Source organism: Cololabis saira, chromosome 1 (genome assembly GCF_033807715.1).
Source record: "Cololabis saira isolate AMF1-May2022 chromosome 1, fColSai1.1, whole genome shotgun sequence".
Lineage (NCBI taxonomy): Eukaryota > Metazoa > Chordata > Actinopteri > Beloniformes > Belonidae > Cololabis > Cololabis saira.
Genome location: NC_084587.1, coordinates 6,142,794 through 6,162,153, shown reverse-complemented (window position 1 = coordinate 6,162,153; position 19,360 = coordinate 6,142,794). Strand labels below are relative to the sequence as shown.

Below are 19,360 nucleotides of genomic sequence, written 5' to 3'. Positions count from 1 at the left end.
AGAAAATATCTTTTCGATGATGACTCTTATCTCTTCCCAGAATTTAATAATTATTCTACACTGCCAAAGGCAGCCTTACAGTTTTTTTTGTTATTAATTTTACTTGTCTACCTTATTTTTTGTGTATATGTCTCTTGTTCATGATACCTCCCATAATGTTCTATTTCTTATATTGTATTTCCTCTACTAGCAGCTTGTATAAAACACGTTTTCCACCTTTGCTCGTGTTTCCGGTCGGACGTATTTCCGCCGAACACCAGCTCCCGCACACGTGAGGGAGGCGGTTCCGGTGTGTTCGTGGTTTCCTCGCAGTTTTCGCTTATTTCTCTGATATTTCTGGTTTGGAGCTGAACTAAACAGCCGGGATGGCGGAGATCGTGCAGCAGCGGATCGAGGACCGGATCCCAGAGCTGGAGCAGCTGGAGCGGGTCGGCCTGTTCACCAAGAAGGAAGTCAAGTAGGTTCTGGTCCTGGGTTGGTCTGGGATCAGCTCCCAAGTTCCGTAGGACCTCATGTGGGACTCTAATAATCTAATAATGGCTTTGCTTCGACCACCTTTACCTTTGTCTGGGTCACACACGTGGTTGCTATAGTTGTGATCATCACTCGTGACGTCACGACATCAACATGCCTCCAGGTGGATCAATAACATCATCTTGTTTTGGTGATGAGAACCTGAGGATAAACCTGGAGTCGTTTTCATCTCACAATATCAAAATATCAATATCAAAAAAAGTAAAAAAAGAGAAAGAATAGCTTATCAATCAATACATTTCCAAGCTTCATCATGAAAAATCTAAGATAAGATAAGATAATCCTTTATTTCTCCCTCAATGGGGAAACTCACTTTGTTTAGCAGCAGTGCACTTAACACACACACGCAGGGGAGGGGTAAAAAATATATATAATTACGAGCATAGGTGGACAGAGTACTCGACCCCAGTACTTGAGTAAGAGTACAAATACTACTGGTCAAAATTTACTCCGTTACAAGTAAAAGTAGCTCAGTCAAAATATTACTTGAGTAAGAGTAGAAAATTACTTGCTTTTAAAGGTACTTAAGTATCCAAAAGTAAATGCTTTTAAATTTACTTTAAGTAAAATTAAGAGTAAGAGTAAGAGTAAATTTCTTATTTTCCACATCAGTAAATTACTATATTTTTTCTAAATTAATTGTTGCGGCTCTGTCTTGACTTGTTGCAGCTCTGTCTTGACAAACGCAGGCTACTTTGGCGGTATCGTTTTGAGGAGGCTTGACGTATTTCTGCTTTACTACATCCCAGTGGAGAGCGTGCACTGTGATAGGTCTCCTCCTTTGACAAAAACAGCTTGTTTCCAATAGGATTTTAGGGAAGAAGAAAAAAGAGCAGACCTGAAAGTAACTAGTACTTTTCAGCCTTCCTAGAAATTTACTCGAGTAAAAGTAAAAATATTTGTCTTGGAAATGTATTCAAGTAAGAGTAATAAGTACCAAAGAAATCTAATACTCAAGTAAAGTACAAATCCTCTGGATATGTACTTAAGTACAGTACTCAAGTAAATTTACTCCGTTACTGTCCACCACTGATTACGAGATATATACAGTACATTGGAATGGAAGTAGAGGTAGTGCAAGAGAAAAAAACAGTGCAAAAAAGCAGATAAAATGTGTGTGAGGTAGACAGACAGATATGTGCAATATCTGTCTGTCTACCTCACACACATTTTACCTGCTTTTTGGGTAACTTAATTTAACTTTATAGGTCAAATTTGAATAATTGTTGCATTTCTCGCAGGGATAAAGTTTATTTTCTTATCTAATAACATTTTTTCTGAAATTAAACTTTTATATTTTAGTTTTTTTAGTGTTTGCATCCATCATTTACTATAAAACACAAACAAGATGCTTTATTTCTCACATGTTATGCGACAAATCCTGATTTGCTCTTTTAGTCTCTGCACGTGAGTTTAAAAACTACTTATCCCTGAGTTTCCTGTCAGGGATGAAGTATTGGATTAAACTGTATATTGGATAAAATATCGATATTGTGCAGTCCTGCCCCGAGCAATATTTAAAACGAGGGGCGATGGAGATTTTGGGCCTCCTTCATGCCTTCTTCTTTGCTTTTGTCTCAAGTTGAGGGTTTTATTCCAACAGTTTTGTAATTTTAACATATTATTTTTACATTTGATTCTAACATGTTGTTTTCTCTTGAGTTCTGTGAGGCTCTTTGCTTTAAATCGATAAAGTAGACTAGACAGGAGCGTCTTCGGGTTGTCAGCTGACTGGAGCGACCCACAATGCATCCGTCGCTCTGGACCCATCCGGAAACAAACCACGTCAACAAATCAGAGCCTCGTTTCCCTAATTAACCTGACGATTTACCTGCGTTTCAGTGACGTAGTTGATGTTTACGACCCCAGTTTTATTTTCAGTCTCACTTTACCCAATCCGGATCAATAACTGAACCTTTCTGAAAGAGTAACTTCTTTTCTTCGGGGTAAAACTGTTACCCCTTTTCCACCAAACTGGTTCCGGGGCTGAGTTTAGAACCGGGTTTTCTGTTTCCACTGACAAAGAACTGTCTCCGGGCCAGAACAATCCTGCAGTATTCTGTTCCAGTAAAGCGAAGTCGGTGAAACCAGGTTCACGTTTTTATCTTCCGATGTCTTTAGATCGATAGTGAAGAGAGTCACGGCTCTGGAGTACAAGCTCCACCGGCTGATCGTGAACAAGGACGACTTCATCGCCTACGTCCAGGTAGCAGGTCAACACGATAACAGATCTCCTCCCAACCTTCATCCGATGGTTTTACCTGAATGTTTACTTTCAATTCCAGTATGAGATCAACGTTCTGGAGCTGATCAAGAAGAGAAGAGCAGTAAGGAACCTCCGGGGAACCCCACGTTTCATTTTCTTTCCTGTTAATCTGTGTCGTTTCTCTTCACGTTACATCTGTCGATCATTCTGTCGCTCGCAGCACGTCCACTACCAGTTCAAGAGGGAGGAGGTGGAGTTCCCCATCATCCACAGGATCAACAGCATCTTCAGACGGGCCACCAAGAAGTGGAAGGTACGATCAGATCAGATATGATCCGATCAGATTGGATCCGATCGGTATCAGGTGGTGCTGGAACCGATGCGGTTCTCTCTCCGTTCTTCCCTGGTCGGTACTGGCAGCACATGCAGAGCCCTGAACTTCTGTCCCCCGATTTCTCCTCGCCACACGAACTTTCCCCCCGATATTCTGCCCTCATGTGGTCAGAAGTGGTATTGCTCCACCGAGTCGCTTTAACGCCTGCGTTTTAAACTGAAATAAGACAATAAAGTAGAAGAATAAACCTTCATTAATAACCGATCAGCACTTTTATTCACTGTTATTGTCTTTTGCTTGAGCAAAATTGTAGTTTGTGTCATTTCAGAGTCATCCGATATTATAAAAATAGTATTTCATCCTTTCAAAAATGTTGCTTTTGAAGTATAAATTCAACTTTTCCCCTTTTTTCCTCAAGGATATTCCCGATATTCTGCCCTCGTGTGGTCTGAAGGGATATTGCTCCACCGAGTCGCTTTAACGCCTGCACTTTAAATTGAAATTAGACAATAAAATAGAAGAATAAACCTTCATTAATAACCACTCTGCACTTTTATTCACTGTTATTGTCTTTTGCGTCAACGAAATTGTAGCTGACATCATTTCAGCGTATTTTTGCTCTCAAAAATGTTGCTTTTGAAGTATAAATTCAATTTTTCCCCTTTTTTTCCTCCAGGATATTCCCGATATTCTGCCCTTGTGTGGTCAGAAGTGGTATTGCTCCACCGAGTCGCTTTAACGCCTGCATTTTAAACTGAAATAAGACAATAAAGTAGAAGAATAGACCCTCATTAATAAGCGATCGGCTCTTTTATTCACTGTTATTGTCTTTTGCGTGAGCAAAATTGTAGTTTACGTAATTTCAGCGTCATCCGAGATTGTAAAAATAGTATTTCATCCTTTCAAAAATGTTGCTTTTAAAGTATAAATTCAACTTTTCCCCCTTTTTCCTCCAGGACGACATGAAGCTTTGGCTCTCGCATGTTGCCTTCTGTAAGAAATGGGTACGTAAAGTCGTCTTCCCTCGCCTCCGGCTCAGGATTTAAGCGTTTTATTAACGACTCGTGTCCGGTTTCCCTGGCCAGGCCACCAAAGGTGAGATCAGCAAGGTGTTCTCGTCTCTGCTGGCCATCCACCCGGACAAACCAGGTGCGTTGAGCTGAAATCGTAGTGTATTTGTTGAACTGTGAGCTCAGATTAACCGACCCTGCGTCTCCTCCAGCTCTGTGGATCATGGCAGCCAAGTCTGAACTGGAGGACCGGAGCTCGTCGGAGAGCGCCCGACACCTGTTCCTGCGGGCGCTGCGGTTCCACCCGACCAGCCACAAGGTTTACCAGGAGGTGAGAACCGGACGGACTATCAATCAATCAATCAATCAATCAAATTTTATTTATATAGCACCTTTCGTCCAGGTACATGAAATACAAGGTGCTTTGACATTTTGATTGAAAAATAAGCGTAATAAACAAATAAAAACTGGGAGACCAATGCACCCTGACATACAATATAAAATTTATAAAAAGATAAAAGTTCAAGGATTAAGGCTAAAAAAAAAAATAAATAAATAAAAAAAAAAATGTATAAATAAATATAATAAAAATAAAATAATAAATAAATAAATAATAAATAAAATATAATATATATATATATATAAAATAAAAAATAATATAAAATAAAATAATAATACTAGGGATGCCCCGAGTATTTTAATTTGTGTACTTGCCGATACCAAGTACCGATACTTCTACCACAAAAACAACCAGGCATGGGTATCATTGACTAAGTTTACATGCAGTCAAAATTTGGGTTAAGGTCAATATTCCGGTTACTGAAACATTGGGAATAATGTGTTTCCATGCGTGAGCAAACAGGGTTCTCCCTGTATACATGGTAATGAATCATTTGGGATATCTGGATCAAACCAGCGACGCACGGAGAACGACATAACGCAATTCCCGTCATTTCTACTTCCTGTATCCAAATCCAAAACAACAACAATAACAGCAGCACGACGGATAATCGGACCTGCTGGTACCCTTTTTTGTTTCTCTTCCCTGTAGTTCTCCTTTTTCAGCGTCTTCCAGCGGAGCTTGATCTGGTCTGGCGTTTGTACAAATGCTGCTTCGCGCAACTTTTCGTTCACCTTCTTGTAAATCTTCTATCCCGGTACTTTCTACCGTCTACAAATGCAGAAATGTTCATATCCTTCATTACATTTATGAAGTGATTAGTCTCCTCCTGGTCTTGGTTTCTCCGTGTTTATAAGAACTTCCTGGACTCAAAAGACCAGGATTCCTTGTGAAAAGAACATGTGCAGAAAACAAATTCCTGTTCCTTTTGATGGGGATTATCCCGTTAAGGCTGAATTCTGGTTCTGCATTAAACCCACACCGTACGGTACGCGGCTACGTGGGAGTCTCTCCGTAGCTACGCCGTAGCCTGACGTTACCTCCCAAAATATGTAACTACGCGTCGAGGTGACGCAGACCCAACGCTAGGGCTGTGCGATTAATCGATTTTAAATCTAAATCGGATTTATTAATCACAATCGATGTTAAAAAAAGGAAAATCGGAAAATCGATTTTCCTTTTTTGCAGCTGGCTGCATTACAGACAGAGCTCGTCTAGTCATCTTTGTTTGGTCAAGAAAATTGTAAATGTTGTCACTTTACAAAACTCAAGGAGAATTTACAGTGTCTTTCAATTGCACTTCATTCCCAATAGGGAAATTTGTTTGCTATTTTTCTTTAAAAATAAATAATAAATAATAAATATAATAAATAATAAATATTTGAAACAATTTATTCCATTGTCTTTTGTAGTTTTACCAAAAAAATCGAAATCGAAATCGAAAATCGGGTTTTCAGAGAAAAAAATCGGGATTTTATTTTTGTCCAAAATCGCCCAGCCCTACCCAACGCCGACCGAGAGGGCTGTGATTGGTTCGCTTCGTAGCAACGCATTTCCGGTTCATGAAGCAGCTCTTTTCTTCGTGTGTGTCTGATTTCTTTTTTTGGGGGGGGGGGTTTGTTTTTTTGCACAATAGTTGTCCTTATCTCTTTGATTCACTGTGACCAGAAAAACCGGAAGCTAAACAAAGTATCAACTAGCGCTCTGGGGGGGTACTGCACCGCGGAGAAATGGAGAAAACGGAGAAGTCCGAAGGTTCACGACAGCGTCACGTAAACGGCGTAGGCTCTGCGTTGGTTTAACGCAGAACCTTAAATCAGGCTTTAGGGATGACCAAATATTCGGGTTAGAAAAGGAGTAACCCAGGGCTCATATTCGGGTTTTTAAAAACCCGAATATGAGCAAATTGCGGTTATTCAAAGCAGTTATTGGTGTTTACATGGCCGTGCACAACCAGGTTATTGCCAATATTCCGGTTAGAAAAGGGTTATTGATGCATGGAAACACAGTCACTCTCTTCTCATCACCACGCTGACTGCAGCTCCACATCTCCCCCTAGAGTCACTAATCAGTAACTACAACAAGGAAGTGGTATCGGTGCGTGGTATCGGAGAGTTTTTGCGAGTACGAGTCTATGAGAGCAGTATCGGTATCGGGTAGGAATGGGTGATATTTTACCGTTCACGATTTACCGTCAAAAAAATCCCCACGGTAACAATTTGTATCTCACGGTAAACACGATAAATTCCCATTGATGATGTTTTTGTGTAAAACTGATTTATGGTTCTGTGTTAAATCCATGTGAAGGAAGGAAGGAAGGAAGGAAGGAAGGAAGGAAGGAAGGAAGGAAGGAAGGAAGGAAGGAAGGAAGGAAGGAAGGAAGGAAGGAAGGAAGGAAGGAAGGAAGGAAGGAAGGAAGGAAGGAAGGAAGGAAGGAAGGAAGGAAGGAAGGAAGGAAGGAAGGAAGGAAGGAAGGAAGGAAGGAGAGAGAGAGAGCAGGAGGAAGGGAGAAAAGGAAGGAAGGAAGGAAGGAAGGAAGGAAGGAAGGAAGGAAGGAAGGAGAGAGCAGGAGGAAGGGAGAAAAGGAAGGAAGGAAGGAAGGAAGGAAGGAAGGAGAGAGAGAGCAGGAGGAAGGGAGAAAAGGAAGGAAGGAAGGAAGGGAAAAAAGAAGGAAGGAAGGAAGGGAGAAAGGGAGAAAGGGGAGAAGGGAGGAAGGAAGGAAGGAAGGAGGAAATGAGCCAGAAAGAAAGAAAGAAAGAAAGAAAGAAGGATAAATTCCCGTTGATGAGGTTTTTGTGTAACAAACATGGTGGATCTGAGAGTGAGATAGATTTATAGTTGAAAAGGTGGAGTTGAATTGGTATTTTTTTTATCATCATTTTTATCGTTATCGGGATAAATGCCAGAAATGATCGTGATACATTTTTTAGTCCATACCGCCCATCCCTAGTATCGGGGCATCCCTAATACGCACGCCTTTGCCGTCGTGCCGGGTGGCTGAACGTGTGACGAGCGTTGTCTTTTTCCTCGTCAGTACTTCCGGATGGAGCTGCTGCACTGTGAGAAGCTGAGGAAGCAGCAGGTGGAGCTGGAGAAGGCGGAGATGGACCTGGTGAGTTCAGCGGCACCGGTACTGGTGGGGTGACCCGAGCCCGGCGGGACGGTTTCTCACGCTTCGTTTGTTCCAGGGCGAGTACGAGTTTTCCCCGGAGATCCTGAGCGGGAAGCTGGCCGAGGTCGTGTACCGAGACGCGGCAGGGAAGATCCGAGGTGAGCTCCGGTGCTCCGTTTGCTCTGGTGCTCCGGTGCTCCGGTGCTCCTGGTGCTCCTGGTGCTCCGGTGTGACCGGTACCGGGTCTGGACCTGGCTGGTAACCAGAACTTTGCTGTTTCGTCCCACAGAAGCAGAGTTTGTCATCTCACTCCTGAACATCGCAGAGATATTCGACTTCACCAAAGAGCTCCGGGAGCAGATCCTGCAGGAGTAAGACGACGACCTTCCTCTGGTTCTGGTTCTGACGGGGGTCCGGGTCGTTTAGGGGGTAACAGAGCAGCCCGCGGTGCTGGTTCTGGTCGTGAGGTTAAGAGAAAAGTCTCAGAATCTGCAAGTTTATAGTCTGAACTTCTGATTCATGAATCAGTAAGAAACCCTGTTTGGATCAAAACAGAGACGACATATCTTCAGATCACTCGCCAACCTGCAGCTGGATTCAGAAATGAGGAAACGTGTTTGACTTTTGCCCAAAAGTCACAATATTATCGTCAGTATCTGTTAGAGACACCGACTGTAACGATGAAGTTTTAACTCCTTATATCTGTCGGTTTTTGATGCTCGAACGGGATCAAGATAAACTTTACTGTCCCGTAAGAGGAAGGTTTGTCTCGGCCCATCAATCCATCCATCCATCCATCCATCCATCCATCCATGTATGAATTCGTCCATTTATCCATCCATCCATTCATTCATCCATTCATGCATTCATCTATCTATCCATCCATCCATCCATCCATTCATGCATTCATCCATCCATCCATCCATCCATCCATCCATTCATTCATCCATTCATGCATGCATTCATGCATTCATCCATCTATTCATCTATCCATTCATGCATTCATTCATGCATTCATCCATCTATCCATGCATTCATCTATCCATCCATCCATCCTGGTTTTATTTCCACTACGAATGTTGTCTCAAAGAAAGTAAGAATATAAAACCAACTCGATCCAAATTAGTCAAATTATTACAAAGCAAAAAAGAACAAAAACTGCCAGGCTGAGGAAACCAGACTTCTCTTCGTCACAATCCCCCGTCCTGATCAAGCACCCGGCGACTGTGGAAAGAAAAAAGTCCCTTTAACAGGAAGAAATGTCTGGAAGAACGAGACTCGGGACGGTTGGAGGTTGAGACGGTTGAAGAAAGACGAGCAAAAGGATACAAAACCATCAATTAAAGGCTAAATAAGATCAATAAAATCCTAAAACATCAAACACTAACCATTATCAACGTAGTGATGGAACCAACATCCTTTTCCTCAAATTACAGTTTTACTAATAATCTGGGGCCTCATTTGTAAAGCTTGCGTGCGCACAAAACAGGGCTTGAAAGATGCGCACGCCACCTACGCAAAGGTTGGGATTTAAAAAAATAAATAAATAACGGAAAAATGTGTGTATCTCTACGTAAACTTCCTGATCCTAGTGCATGAACAGTCTGAAGATCTGGGGAATTGGCGACGCAGGCGGTGAGGTGGTGAAATGAAGCCAGATTCATGTCATACTTTTAATCATCTTTTAGTCATCACATATCAGACTTATAATATAATAGCTCTGATTGTGTCTCTGTGTTTGAAGCACAGCGTCAGTCAGGACGCGGCCACTTCCAGGTGCACATGCGCTTGGGACGCTCTGGTGCTGCTGGTGCTGCAGCCGCGGTGCCAGGACACGCCGAGCCGGTGTTGTGCCAAAAATAATCTGATTTCTCCCCTGAAAATGGGTCTTTTCACCTGCCAAACATTGATTGAAGGCCAAATACAGTTAATGAAAAGTTGTTTCTGCCTAAATATGACTTGATCTCATTCTTGAGCTTCATAATCTGATGTTTTAGCGCTCTCTCTCAACGGGCTGCTGTGCGCGCTCCCGCGGCCAGAAATCAGATTCTGGCAGGCAATCACTTTTTGGCACGACACCTGTAAGACACCGGGCCACTCTCCTCTTGGCCTCCACCTTCAGATCGCACCACTACTTTTTTATTTCTGCCACAGATCTGTCCGTGGCACTCACAGCGTTTACAGCAGCAATGACGTGCTGCCACTCACTCGCTTTATTTTTTTTTGTGATTAGTGCCACTACTGTGATCACCAAATAATGTGGTTTTCCTGCCTCCACCTCATCCACAAACATCTCCATCTCAGTCTCCGTGGAATTTAGTGGCACGGTGGCTCGACACGTCTCATTATTCCTGACGCGCAGCAGAAAGTCTGCAGGTGGCCGCTGCGCATGCTCAGCAGGCTCATTCATATGCAAATACAGTCATGAAGTACTTTGCATTCACCATTCATGGTACAAAGTGGGCGTGTAGAGGGCGGGATATGAGGCAAATTCACGTGGGCAACCTTCCAGCTGGACTGATTTATAAAGAGAACATTGCGTGCAAGTGTGCGTGCACACGGTTTTATAAATCAGGATGTTTTTGTGCGCATGCCATTTTCAGCTTTTGAGCGCACGTGCACTTTTAGTATGAATCCTACGCACTCTTTTATAAATGAGGCCCCTGATTTTGTAGTCTAAAGTCTCAGACTTTCAAAGCGGTCAGTTTTACCCAGCATCCTCTGCTCCTCCAGCCTGCAGACCAACTACACGACCGACAGCCTGACGTGGGACTTCATGGCGAAGCGGGAGCTTGAGGCCCCGGGGGCGGGGGGGGAGCTGCAGACGGCCAGCGGTCGCGCCTCCGACATCAACCGGCGGGAGGAGCGCTGCTGCCAGGTGTACGAGGAGGGAGTCAAGACCCTGGACTCAGGTAGGAGCCGCGTTCCCAGGTCACGTGACCAGCCGCCGCCGCTGCCGCCTGGATCTAACCGGTCCTGCTGGTCTTTCAGAACCGATGTGGAGCTGCTACGCGGCGTTCTGCATGGAGAGGGTGAAGAGGAGGACCAACGTGCAGCAGCTGCAGGAGAAGGTTTGTGACACGCCCACCTCGCCGTCTCCGTGGTTACAGCCAATCCTGACGCCTGTCTTCATTTTTTATCATGTCAGAGGCAGGAGAGGATGCTGGGAGTTCTGCAGCGCGCTCACAACGCCTCGAAGCTCAAGGAGGATTTCTACAAGAGCTGGGTGAGACGTCGTGTTTTAGTTTCAATTTTTGTTTTAGTCTAGTCTTTGGGTCCAGCTATCATTTTAGTTTTTATTAGTTTTAGTCACGTTTAGTCGTTTAGTCACATCCTCTTTAGTTGTGTCAAGTTTCAGTCGACTAAAAGTCTGAGCATGTTAGTCTTATTTAATTCAACCATGGAAGAGGTATTCATTCATCTAAAAATCATGCACTTCAAAAACTCATTCCTTAGAAAGTTAAAAAGTCTTGTTTAAAAAAAAAAATAACGACTGTTTCAGACTATTTTGGTTTTTAGAGTTCTAGACAAGAAAATCTTCCTTACTCCATTGGCTGTAGAGTTGTTTTTGTTAGCCTGTTTCAACTTTAGTTTTAGTCACGTTCATTCTCCTTTCAGTCGTGTCAAGTTTCAGTCGACTAAAAGTCTGAGCATTTTAGTCTAGTTTTAGTCAAAGATTGTATTTATCCAAACCCATTTTACAATTCAAACAAGGTTATCTTATTATTATATTATTGTTACCTTATAGACTCAAGAATACATTCATTCCAGATACAGAAGACTCTAATTTGAGTTTACAACATATTTATTTTTCCACATTTCTCCCCATCTTTTACTTTTTGTACGACACATTCCTCTGATATTGCATCATATATTTAATTATCGTAGCAGCATTTTCGTTGCGTCTCGTCTCGTTTTCCTCGGGTGATAAAGGTTCGTTGACAACGATATTTAGTCATAATTTTTCGTTGACGAAAGCGAATTTAGTGAGATCTGCTGGGTCTTTCACCGTTCTGTTCTGGTAAAACCCGTTAAGACAGAACCAACGTAGGACGGGTGGTTTAAGGGTCTCGTGTTGTCTTGTTGCGTGAAAACCAACGGCGTGTTCTCCCTCTGAGCAGCTGCAGGTCCTGTTGTCGTCTGGGGACGCGGAGGCGGCGGCCCGCGTTGCCACGGCGATGGTGGAGCGACACGGCGGCTCGGTGGCCGCGTGGAGCCTCAGTCTGCAGACACTCATACAGCTGGAGAGCAGAGAGCTGGACCGGCTGTTCCAGGAGGCGCTGACGCATGTTGATCCCAAGGTAGGAACACACACACTAGGAATGGGTGATATTTTACCGTTCACGATAAACCGTCAAAAAAATTCTCCACGGTAAGAATTTGTCATCTCGTGGTAAAAACGATAAATTCCTGTTGATGACATTTTTGTGTAAAGCTGATTTATGGTTCTGTGTTAAATCCACGCACAACGTACGGGAAGGAAGGAAGGAAGGAAGGAAGGAAGGAAGGAAGGAAGGAAGGAAGGAAGGAAGGAAGGAAGGAAGGAAGGAAGGAAGGAAGGAAGGAAGGAAGGAAGGAAGGAAGGAAGGAAGGAAGGAAGGAAGGAAGGAAGGAAGGAAGGAAGGAAGGAAGGAAGGAAGGAAGGAAGGAAGGAAGGAAGGAAGGAAGGAAGGAAGGAAGGAAGGAAGGAAGGAAGGAAGGAAGGAAGGAAGGAAGGAAGGAAGGAAGGAAGGAAGGAAGGAAGGAAGGAAGGAAGGAAGGAAGGAAGGAAGGAAGGAGCAAGAAAGAAAGAAATGAGCAAGAAAGAAAGAAAGAAAGAAAGAAATGAGCAAGAAAGAAAGAAATGAGCAAGAAAGAAAGAAATGAGCAAGAAAGAAAGAAATGAGCAAGAAAGAAAGAAAGAAAGTAAGAAATGAGCAAGAAAGAAAGTAAGAAATGAGCAAGAAAGAAAGAAAGAAATGAGCAAGAAAGAAAGAAAGAAATGAGCAAGAAAGAAAGAAAGAAATGAGCAAGAAAGAAAGTAAGAAAGATAGATAGATAGATAGATAGATATGAGCCAGAAAGAAAGAAAGATAAATTCCCGTTGATACGTTTTTGTGTAACAAACATGGCGGATCTGAGAGTGAGATAGATTTATAGTTAAAAAGGTGGAGATGAATTGGTATTTTTTTCATCGTCATTTTTATCGTTATCGGGATAAATGCCAGAAATGATCGTGATACGTTTTTTAGTCCATACCGCCCATCCTTAACACACACACACACACGCGCGCACACACACACACACACACACACACACACACACACACACACTCTGACCCCGTTAATTAGTCCAGAGATCCTGGACTCCACGGTTTCCTCTCACGCCTGCGGTCCAGGTGTGGGTGTAATTGCTTTCCTCTCAGCTGGAGACTCAGTAAGACCGGCCTGCATGTTTCCAGCGTGAACGCCACGGCGCCGGCGCCGGTGTGGAAGTGGGTCGTCTCCTTGACCCAGTTACGACCGAACCCAGTTCTATCATAAGCGTTTACTCGAGCTGCAGAGCTCGGATGCAACATCAAAAACACCGTCGGCTGGTGGCGGTGAACAGAGCAGCTGTTGTGCCGGGGGGGGTTGTTGCTGCTGAGGACGGGATTAATTAACCAGATTAATTAGCCAGATTAACTCCGTAAACTCGTGAACCTCTTAAAAGAAACCCAGAGGGAAACTTGGACTTCATGGCAGAGAGGTGGGATTCAACACCAATCCATCCATCTATGCATCCAACCTGGTTTTATTTGCTCCAAATCACTACGAATGTCGTCTCTAGGGATTTCAAGAATATAAATCAATCAAATAAATGGGTCAAATTAATACAATGCAAAAAACAAAACAAAAAACGCCAGGCTGAGTAAACCAACAGACTTCTCTTTGTCACGATCCCCCGTCCTGATCAGCACCCGGCGACTGTGGAAAGAAAAAAACTCTCCTTTAACAGGAAGAAATGTCTGGAAGATGTCTGGTTTCTTTTGGATTCGTTACGTTTCAATATGCGTTTAATCTGACGATTCTGAGTCCGTGTTTACGAGTCTCAGGTAAATGTACGTTCACCTGCCTTCCCTTAAAGAGACGGATTCATGGGAGACGCGTTAATGGTAACAGGTTCGGTGAAGCACCATTGATTCAGAAAAGCACTCTTTAAAAATAAAATGTACAAAGATGACGACACGGTTCTGTTGAAGACCGTCAGATGAGTTTGGAAGAAGAACGAAACTGAATACCGTCGTTGTGATTCATCGCTTTGCCTCCTCGATGCGCGAATGTTTGCCATGTTGAGAGAGAATGTTACAAACCGTTCCGGTAAAACCCTCTGTTTTCAGGACGTGAATCAGCCGTTCATGTTATTCATGTGGTTCATGTTTCTATCATGTTTCTCCCGTCTCTTCCAGGAGTCTCTCCCTCTGTGGAAGCTGCAGCTGCAGTGGAGCACCGACAACCAGAGTCCTGAGGAGACGGAGGCCGTCTACAAGGTAGACTCCTCAGTCCGGGGGGCGGGGGGACTGTTCCCACGGGAGGAGGTTTGGTGGGAACCTGCAGGTGGCTCCGCCGGTGGGGACCTGCTAGAACACCACTGTCAGACCACATGATGTTCTTTCACAACCATGTAGACTGAATGAACCGGTTCAAACACCAGATCTTCCTTAAGAAGATGAAATCTTCCTTAAAACATTTTTCGTTGGCTTTTGGAAAATTATTTCATGTCGCAAATCAGATTACAGACGTCGTAACAACAGACCACCGTTGCTGCCAGGAGAGAACATTTAGTTTAGACGAATCAGTCTGAAACCACAGCATATCATCCATCCTTAGGAAGGAAGGAAAAGTAATGACGTTACGCATTCATCCATGCATTCATCCATCCATCCATCCATCCATCTATTTATTAGAGATGCACTGATCGATCGGCCCCTGATCGGGATCGGGCCGATAATGGCCCTATCGGTTTTGATCGGAAATCGGAAAATAATAGTTCAGAGCGGCCGATCTGATGACGTTTACAAGAACAAACCCCTGCCCGCGCGGGCGTTCCCGCATCTCAGACCGAGCGGCCCTGAGGAGGCGTTGGCCTCGCCGGTGCGGGAGTTTTACAATGTCTGAAAAGGACAACAAATTTGCAGTTTGCAAAGTGTGTCCAAAGGAGATACCACGAGGAGGAATGTTACAAAAGAATTTCAACACAATGAAGCTGATAAGACATTTGAAAGTTCTTCACACGGACTATATTGAGTTTTCCAAGTTGGCTACAGCAGAAAAAAGGGAGAGAAAAAAAAAGGAGCGCGCAATAACGCGCTCAGCTGCAGCACCTGTAACAGAGACTTATAAACGACAGGAAGAAAAATAAAGAACTACATCGTAAGGTAATGAATTCATATGCTTTGCTCATCAGCCGCTTTCTGTTGTAGAAGACGTCGGGTTTAAACACGTTTGCAGCTTGGATCCGCGCTGCGCGCTGCTGCGTCATAAATATTTCACTGATGAAATCCCGTCGGAGTTTTAACAGACTATTTACAGTCCAAACCCTCACGCAGGACGACAGTCGTGTCAGTCAGCTTCACGAGCTCTAGTGTGAAGAGTTTTGCTTCACTCACAAGAGTTTCCTCATACCGCTAAAGCTTTCACAAAGCTTAATAATTCATTTTTATTTTAAGATTAAATTCCTCTTTCCACAGGAAAACTAAGGTTTATAGTTTACAACTTGTATTAACTTTTAGAGAGTGACATGTCTGCTGTTGTCTGTGTTGGTCACATGTTGTACATAATTATTACCACAGGAAAGCTGAAGCCACTAAACTACACTTACTCTTTATAAGCCGAGTTTACAAATAATCTCCTAATTTTGATACCTAATAATACAATGTCAGTGGCGTGTACATGGGACAACAATATTGACGAATTTATGGATTTCACACTGTGATCGGTGATCGGCAAAATCGGGATCGGCCGATACTGGTTTTCGAGATCGGTGATCGGCCCTCAAAATCCTGATCGGTGCATCTCTACCATTTATCCATCCATGCATTCATCCATCCATCCATCCATGCATTCATCCATCCATCCAGGTGATACTGAGGTGTTCAGGCCAGATCATCCCGTCTCCCTCGGCTCTTTGGCAACAGTTTAGTTTCAACCAGTAGAACGAAATATTCGGCTTCACAAATTGTTGAGTGACATCAGAAAAGTCCAAAGTAAAGAATCAATAGAGAGGTTTGGTTTGTAATAAAGTTCTGAGAGATTTAAATCAAAGGCAGCAGCTGCAGCTCCTGATCAGACAGACGAGGTGCCGGCTCCTCTACGAGTGTTTGAGCCTCTGAAATTAAACAAACACTTTGATTCTCGTGTTCCCAGCGAGGTCTGATGTCTGCAGTCCCCACCGTCTCCATGGAGATGAAGGAGAGCTACCTCCACTGGTCCTTCTCCACCGGCGGCTACAAGAAGGCGAGGAAGACCTTTACCAGGTAAAAGCACGAGCTGCAGTAACGTCGTACCGCCACCAGGGGAGCTCCGAGTCCTGGTTTAACCGTCTCTCTCTCTGTAGCCTGCAGGAAAACCGGCCCCTGTCCAAGGCTTTCTTCACCACCATGATCGGCATCGAGAAGGAACAAGTACGTCACATCTGAGATACATGATAAACTCAAGAAAGAGAGTCATTTTGGTGTTTAATTCACCGTCTCTCCCTCCAGGAAAACCCAAAGATGAACATCCTGAGGGATTGCTACGAGCGGGCGCTGCAGGAGTTCGGCACCTCTGATGACGGTGGGGGGACTTTAAATACGTTACCGTGGACCAAAAACTACAATTCATCAGCTAATAACCAGGAAAACATATTTAGCAGCTTTTAAAAAAAAAAATATTCAGCAGTTAAAACCAAATCCCAAACAGATAAACTGATAAAAGTCGCACAGGAATGAGTTATAAATGCGTATGAGGGTATTTTATATTTTCTCAAATGTTTTTTGTTTAGTTTTTTTATCTTTTTGGCTTCATTTTTGTTAAATAAGTAATAGTACGACATAATTTTTGTCTGATACTCAGATCTGCTGCAGTTGGAGGATTTTACTATGTTTTTAATACAAAACAAGGAAACAGGATTAAATAAAACGAGTTGTTGCATCAGAACTCGTAAATTACCGTCCTGGTTTGGAAGCAGAAGAAAACTAATGTACATGAGTGTCTCGGAAAATTTGAATATTGTGATAAAGTTCTTTATCTTCTGTAATGCAATTTAAAAAAAAAAAAAAAAAAAAAAAAAAAAAGTCATACATTCTGGATTCATTACAAATCAACTGAAATATTGCAAGCCTTTTATTATTTTAATATTGCTGATTATGGTTTACAGTTTAAGATTAAGATTCCTAGAATATTCTATTTTTTTTAGATAGGATATTTGAGTTTTCTTAAGCTGTAAGCCATGATCAGCAATATTAAAATAATAAAAGGCTTGCAATATTTCAGTTGATTTGTAATGAATCCAGAATGTATGACTTTTTTGTTTTTGTAATTGCATTACAGAAAATCACAATATTCTAATTTTCTGAGACAGTCCTTTAGGGAAGGAGACACTAAAGTAAGTTTGGTTGTGATGTCGTCTCTCCTGCGTCTGCAGATCTGTGGCTGCAGTACATCCAGGAGGAGCTCGGGCCGCTCGGCCAGCCGGAGAACTGCGGTAAGATCCACTGGAGGGCCATGAAGTTCCTGGAGGGGGACAGCGTGGAGCGCTTCACGTCCCGCTACACGCTGCTGCAGACGGGCCACTTGTGAGGGACGACGGGCCCGCCGGGGCTCCGGGCCCCCCGGGGCTCCGGGCGGTGCAGAGAGGGGCTAACGTTTCCCACGGCGGTGCAGAGAGGGGCTAACGTTTCCCACGGCGGTGCAGAGAGGGGCTAACATTTCCCACCGGGTCCCAGACTGGACCAGAAACTAACCCACCAAACCGGCGGCTTCGGTGATCCTGCAGGAAACTCCGTCAGTGTTCCAGTTTTTTACCTGCAGCCTCCACGTTCAGGCGGCTGCATCTGTTCAGTAACCAGACGGACGCCCAACACGTTCACTTCATGAGTTTAATTCCACATGTTATTCTGAGAATACAAACTTTGACAACATTAAAACTTTTTTCATTTGATGGTGTTTTGTGTTTCTGGTCCCGATGAGACGCCGACAGGAGGCCTGCAGGGGCCGGGCGCTACGTTTCAACGTTATACTAGTGTTTACATCATTAGAGCATCATCCTGGTTTTAATACGACCTGCAGACTCAACCCCCCCCTCAAGTGGTTGATGTTTAATTCAGCCACATGGGAAACTAACGGTGGTTAAATTGACCCTTTGTCAAGCCCCGCCCCCGTTGCTAGGGAGAATACTGTCATCTCTCTGTCCACTTCTATTGTAAACATTGGGTTTTACATCACTTTATTTCTAATTATTGTACCAAAGAAAATCAACAGCAACTAGATATGAATAAAAAAACTTCAGGTACCGTGTAGTGAATTTAAAAAACTGAGGTTTTCTGCAAAAACTAGATCTTTTGATGAGTTTAGCTGATAGCAAGGTGGAAGGTGTGGCCCGAGCACACCGCTTAACTCAGGGGAAGGCAAACCTGTTCCTAGATGCATTTTTTTAGACCCTGGGTTAACCCTTATAAGATAAATAAAGATGTAGCCTGCTGCCAAGCCAACTTTGTTTTGCCAGTACGGATCGGATTTGATCCAGTTTGGGGATAAAAATACGCTGCACCCTCACGACACTACAAGTGTTCCTTTCTATTTATACAAAGTTTTAACAAAAATAATCCAGTGATTTAAATTTCAATGCAAAGCAAGTAAAAACTACTTTTTCCATTGATGTAAACGAGAGAGACGGCTGTTTGTCTGACCCGGATGTAGCAACGGAGGATGATTCTTCTGATTGGTCAGTCAGGGACCAATCAGAAGGCTGACAAAGGCTCAATTCCTTCACGACCCCCGTCTACCTCGACAGGTGCAGGCGGGCCGCGAGCTTCGGCGGGAAATACTCTCTAGTGCAGTGTTTCTCAACCGGGGCTCCGCGGACCCCTAGTGGTCCGTGGGGAAATTACAAGGAGTCTGTGATAATACAATATATATTTTTTAAATAGATCCTCTTGAAGAAAGAGTGTGACCGAAATGTGACCGAGACCTTTATCCGCCTCAACTACATGACATTCGTTGTATTTTAATCAGAAATCTTGCATTGTTGAAGTTACTGCATGGGCTTAACAAGATCTGAATCCTTTTCAATTAATGAGCACCCCCCCCCCCCACCTCCAGTGTTTCAGTGGGCATACGTTTCATAAAAATGCTTTTACTTTGAAATATTTGCAGGAAGCTGTTGGGGGAACGCTCATTAACTTGCAAAGTTCAAGTTAGCGCTTGAAATTGCAATAATGTAAAAAACAAAAAAACAAAGAAGAACACAATAAGCACAGTAACACAAAGTAGTAAACAATGAGGCTCGTATTAAAAAAAGGCTGCTTGTTCTGAACGTAGCAAACTGAGCCACCGGAAAAGAAAAAGATAAAAGACGACAGGGGTCTTAAGAGTCGAACAAAACTTTGCAGGAGGTCCAGGACTGTAAAAAGGTTGAGAACCACTGCTCTAGTGCTTCTTTTTACAGACATATCGCCCAGCCCCATTAGGCCACCACTTATTAACCTCACGACAGGTTAATAACAGAGTTATATTTACATAAAACAGTATTTTTATCCTTTACAACA

The 19,360-nt window shown here is 43.3% G+C and overlaps 1 protein-coding gene across 1 annotated transcript; it reads left to right on the top strand.

Moving 5' to 3' along the window:
• Positions 1-262: 262 nt before the first annotated feature.
• On the top strand, positions 263-17,488 carry utp6 (UTP6 small subunit processome component). The gene is made up of 19 exons (XM_061729296.1): positions 263-457; positions 2,656-2,740; positions 2,820-2,861; positions 2,961-3,053; positions 4,031-4,078; positions 4,160-4,223; positions 4,297-4,415; positions 7,519-7,596; positions 7,673-7,754; positions 7,886-7,967; positions 10,330-10,508; positions 10,588-10,667; positions 10,745-10,822; positions 11,718-11,897; positions 14,024-14,104; positions 15,981-16,090; positions 16,171-16,237; positions 16,316-16,388; positions 17,239-17,488. The coding sequence occupies exons 1-19, from the start codon at positions 366-368 to the stop codon at positions 17,391-17,393; spliced, it is 1,788 nt and encodes a 595-aa protein (XP_061585280.1). The 5' UTR covers positions 263-365; the 3' UTR covers positions 17,394-17,488.
• Positions 17,489-19,360: the final 1,872 nt, after the last annotated feature.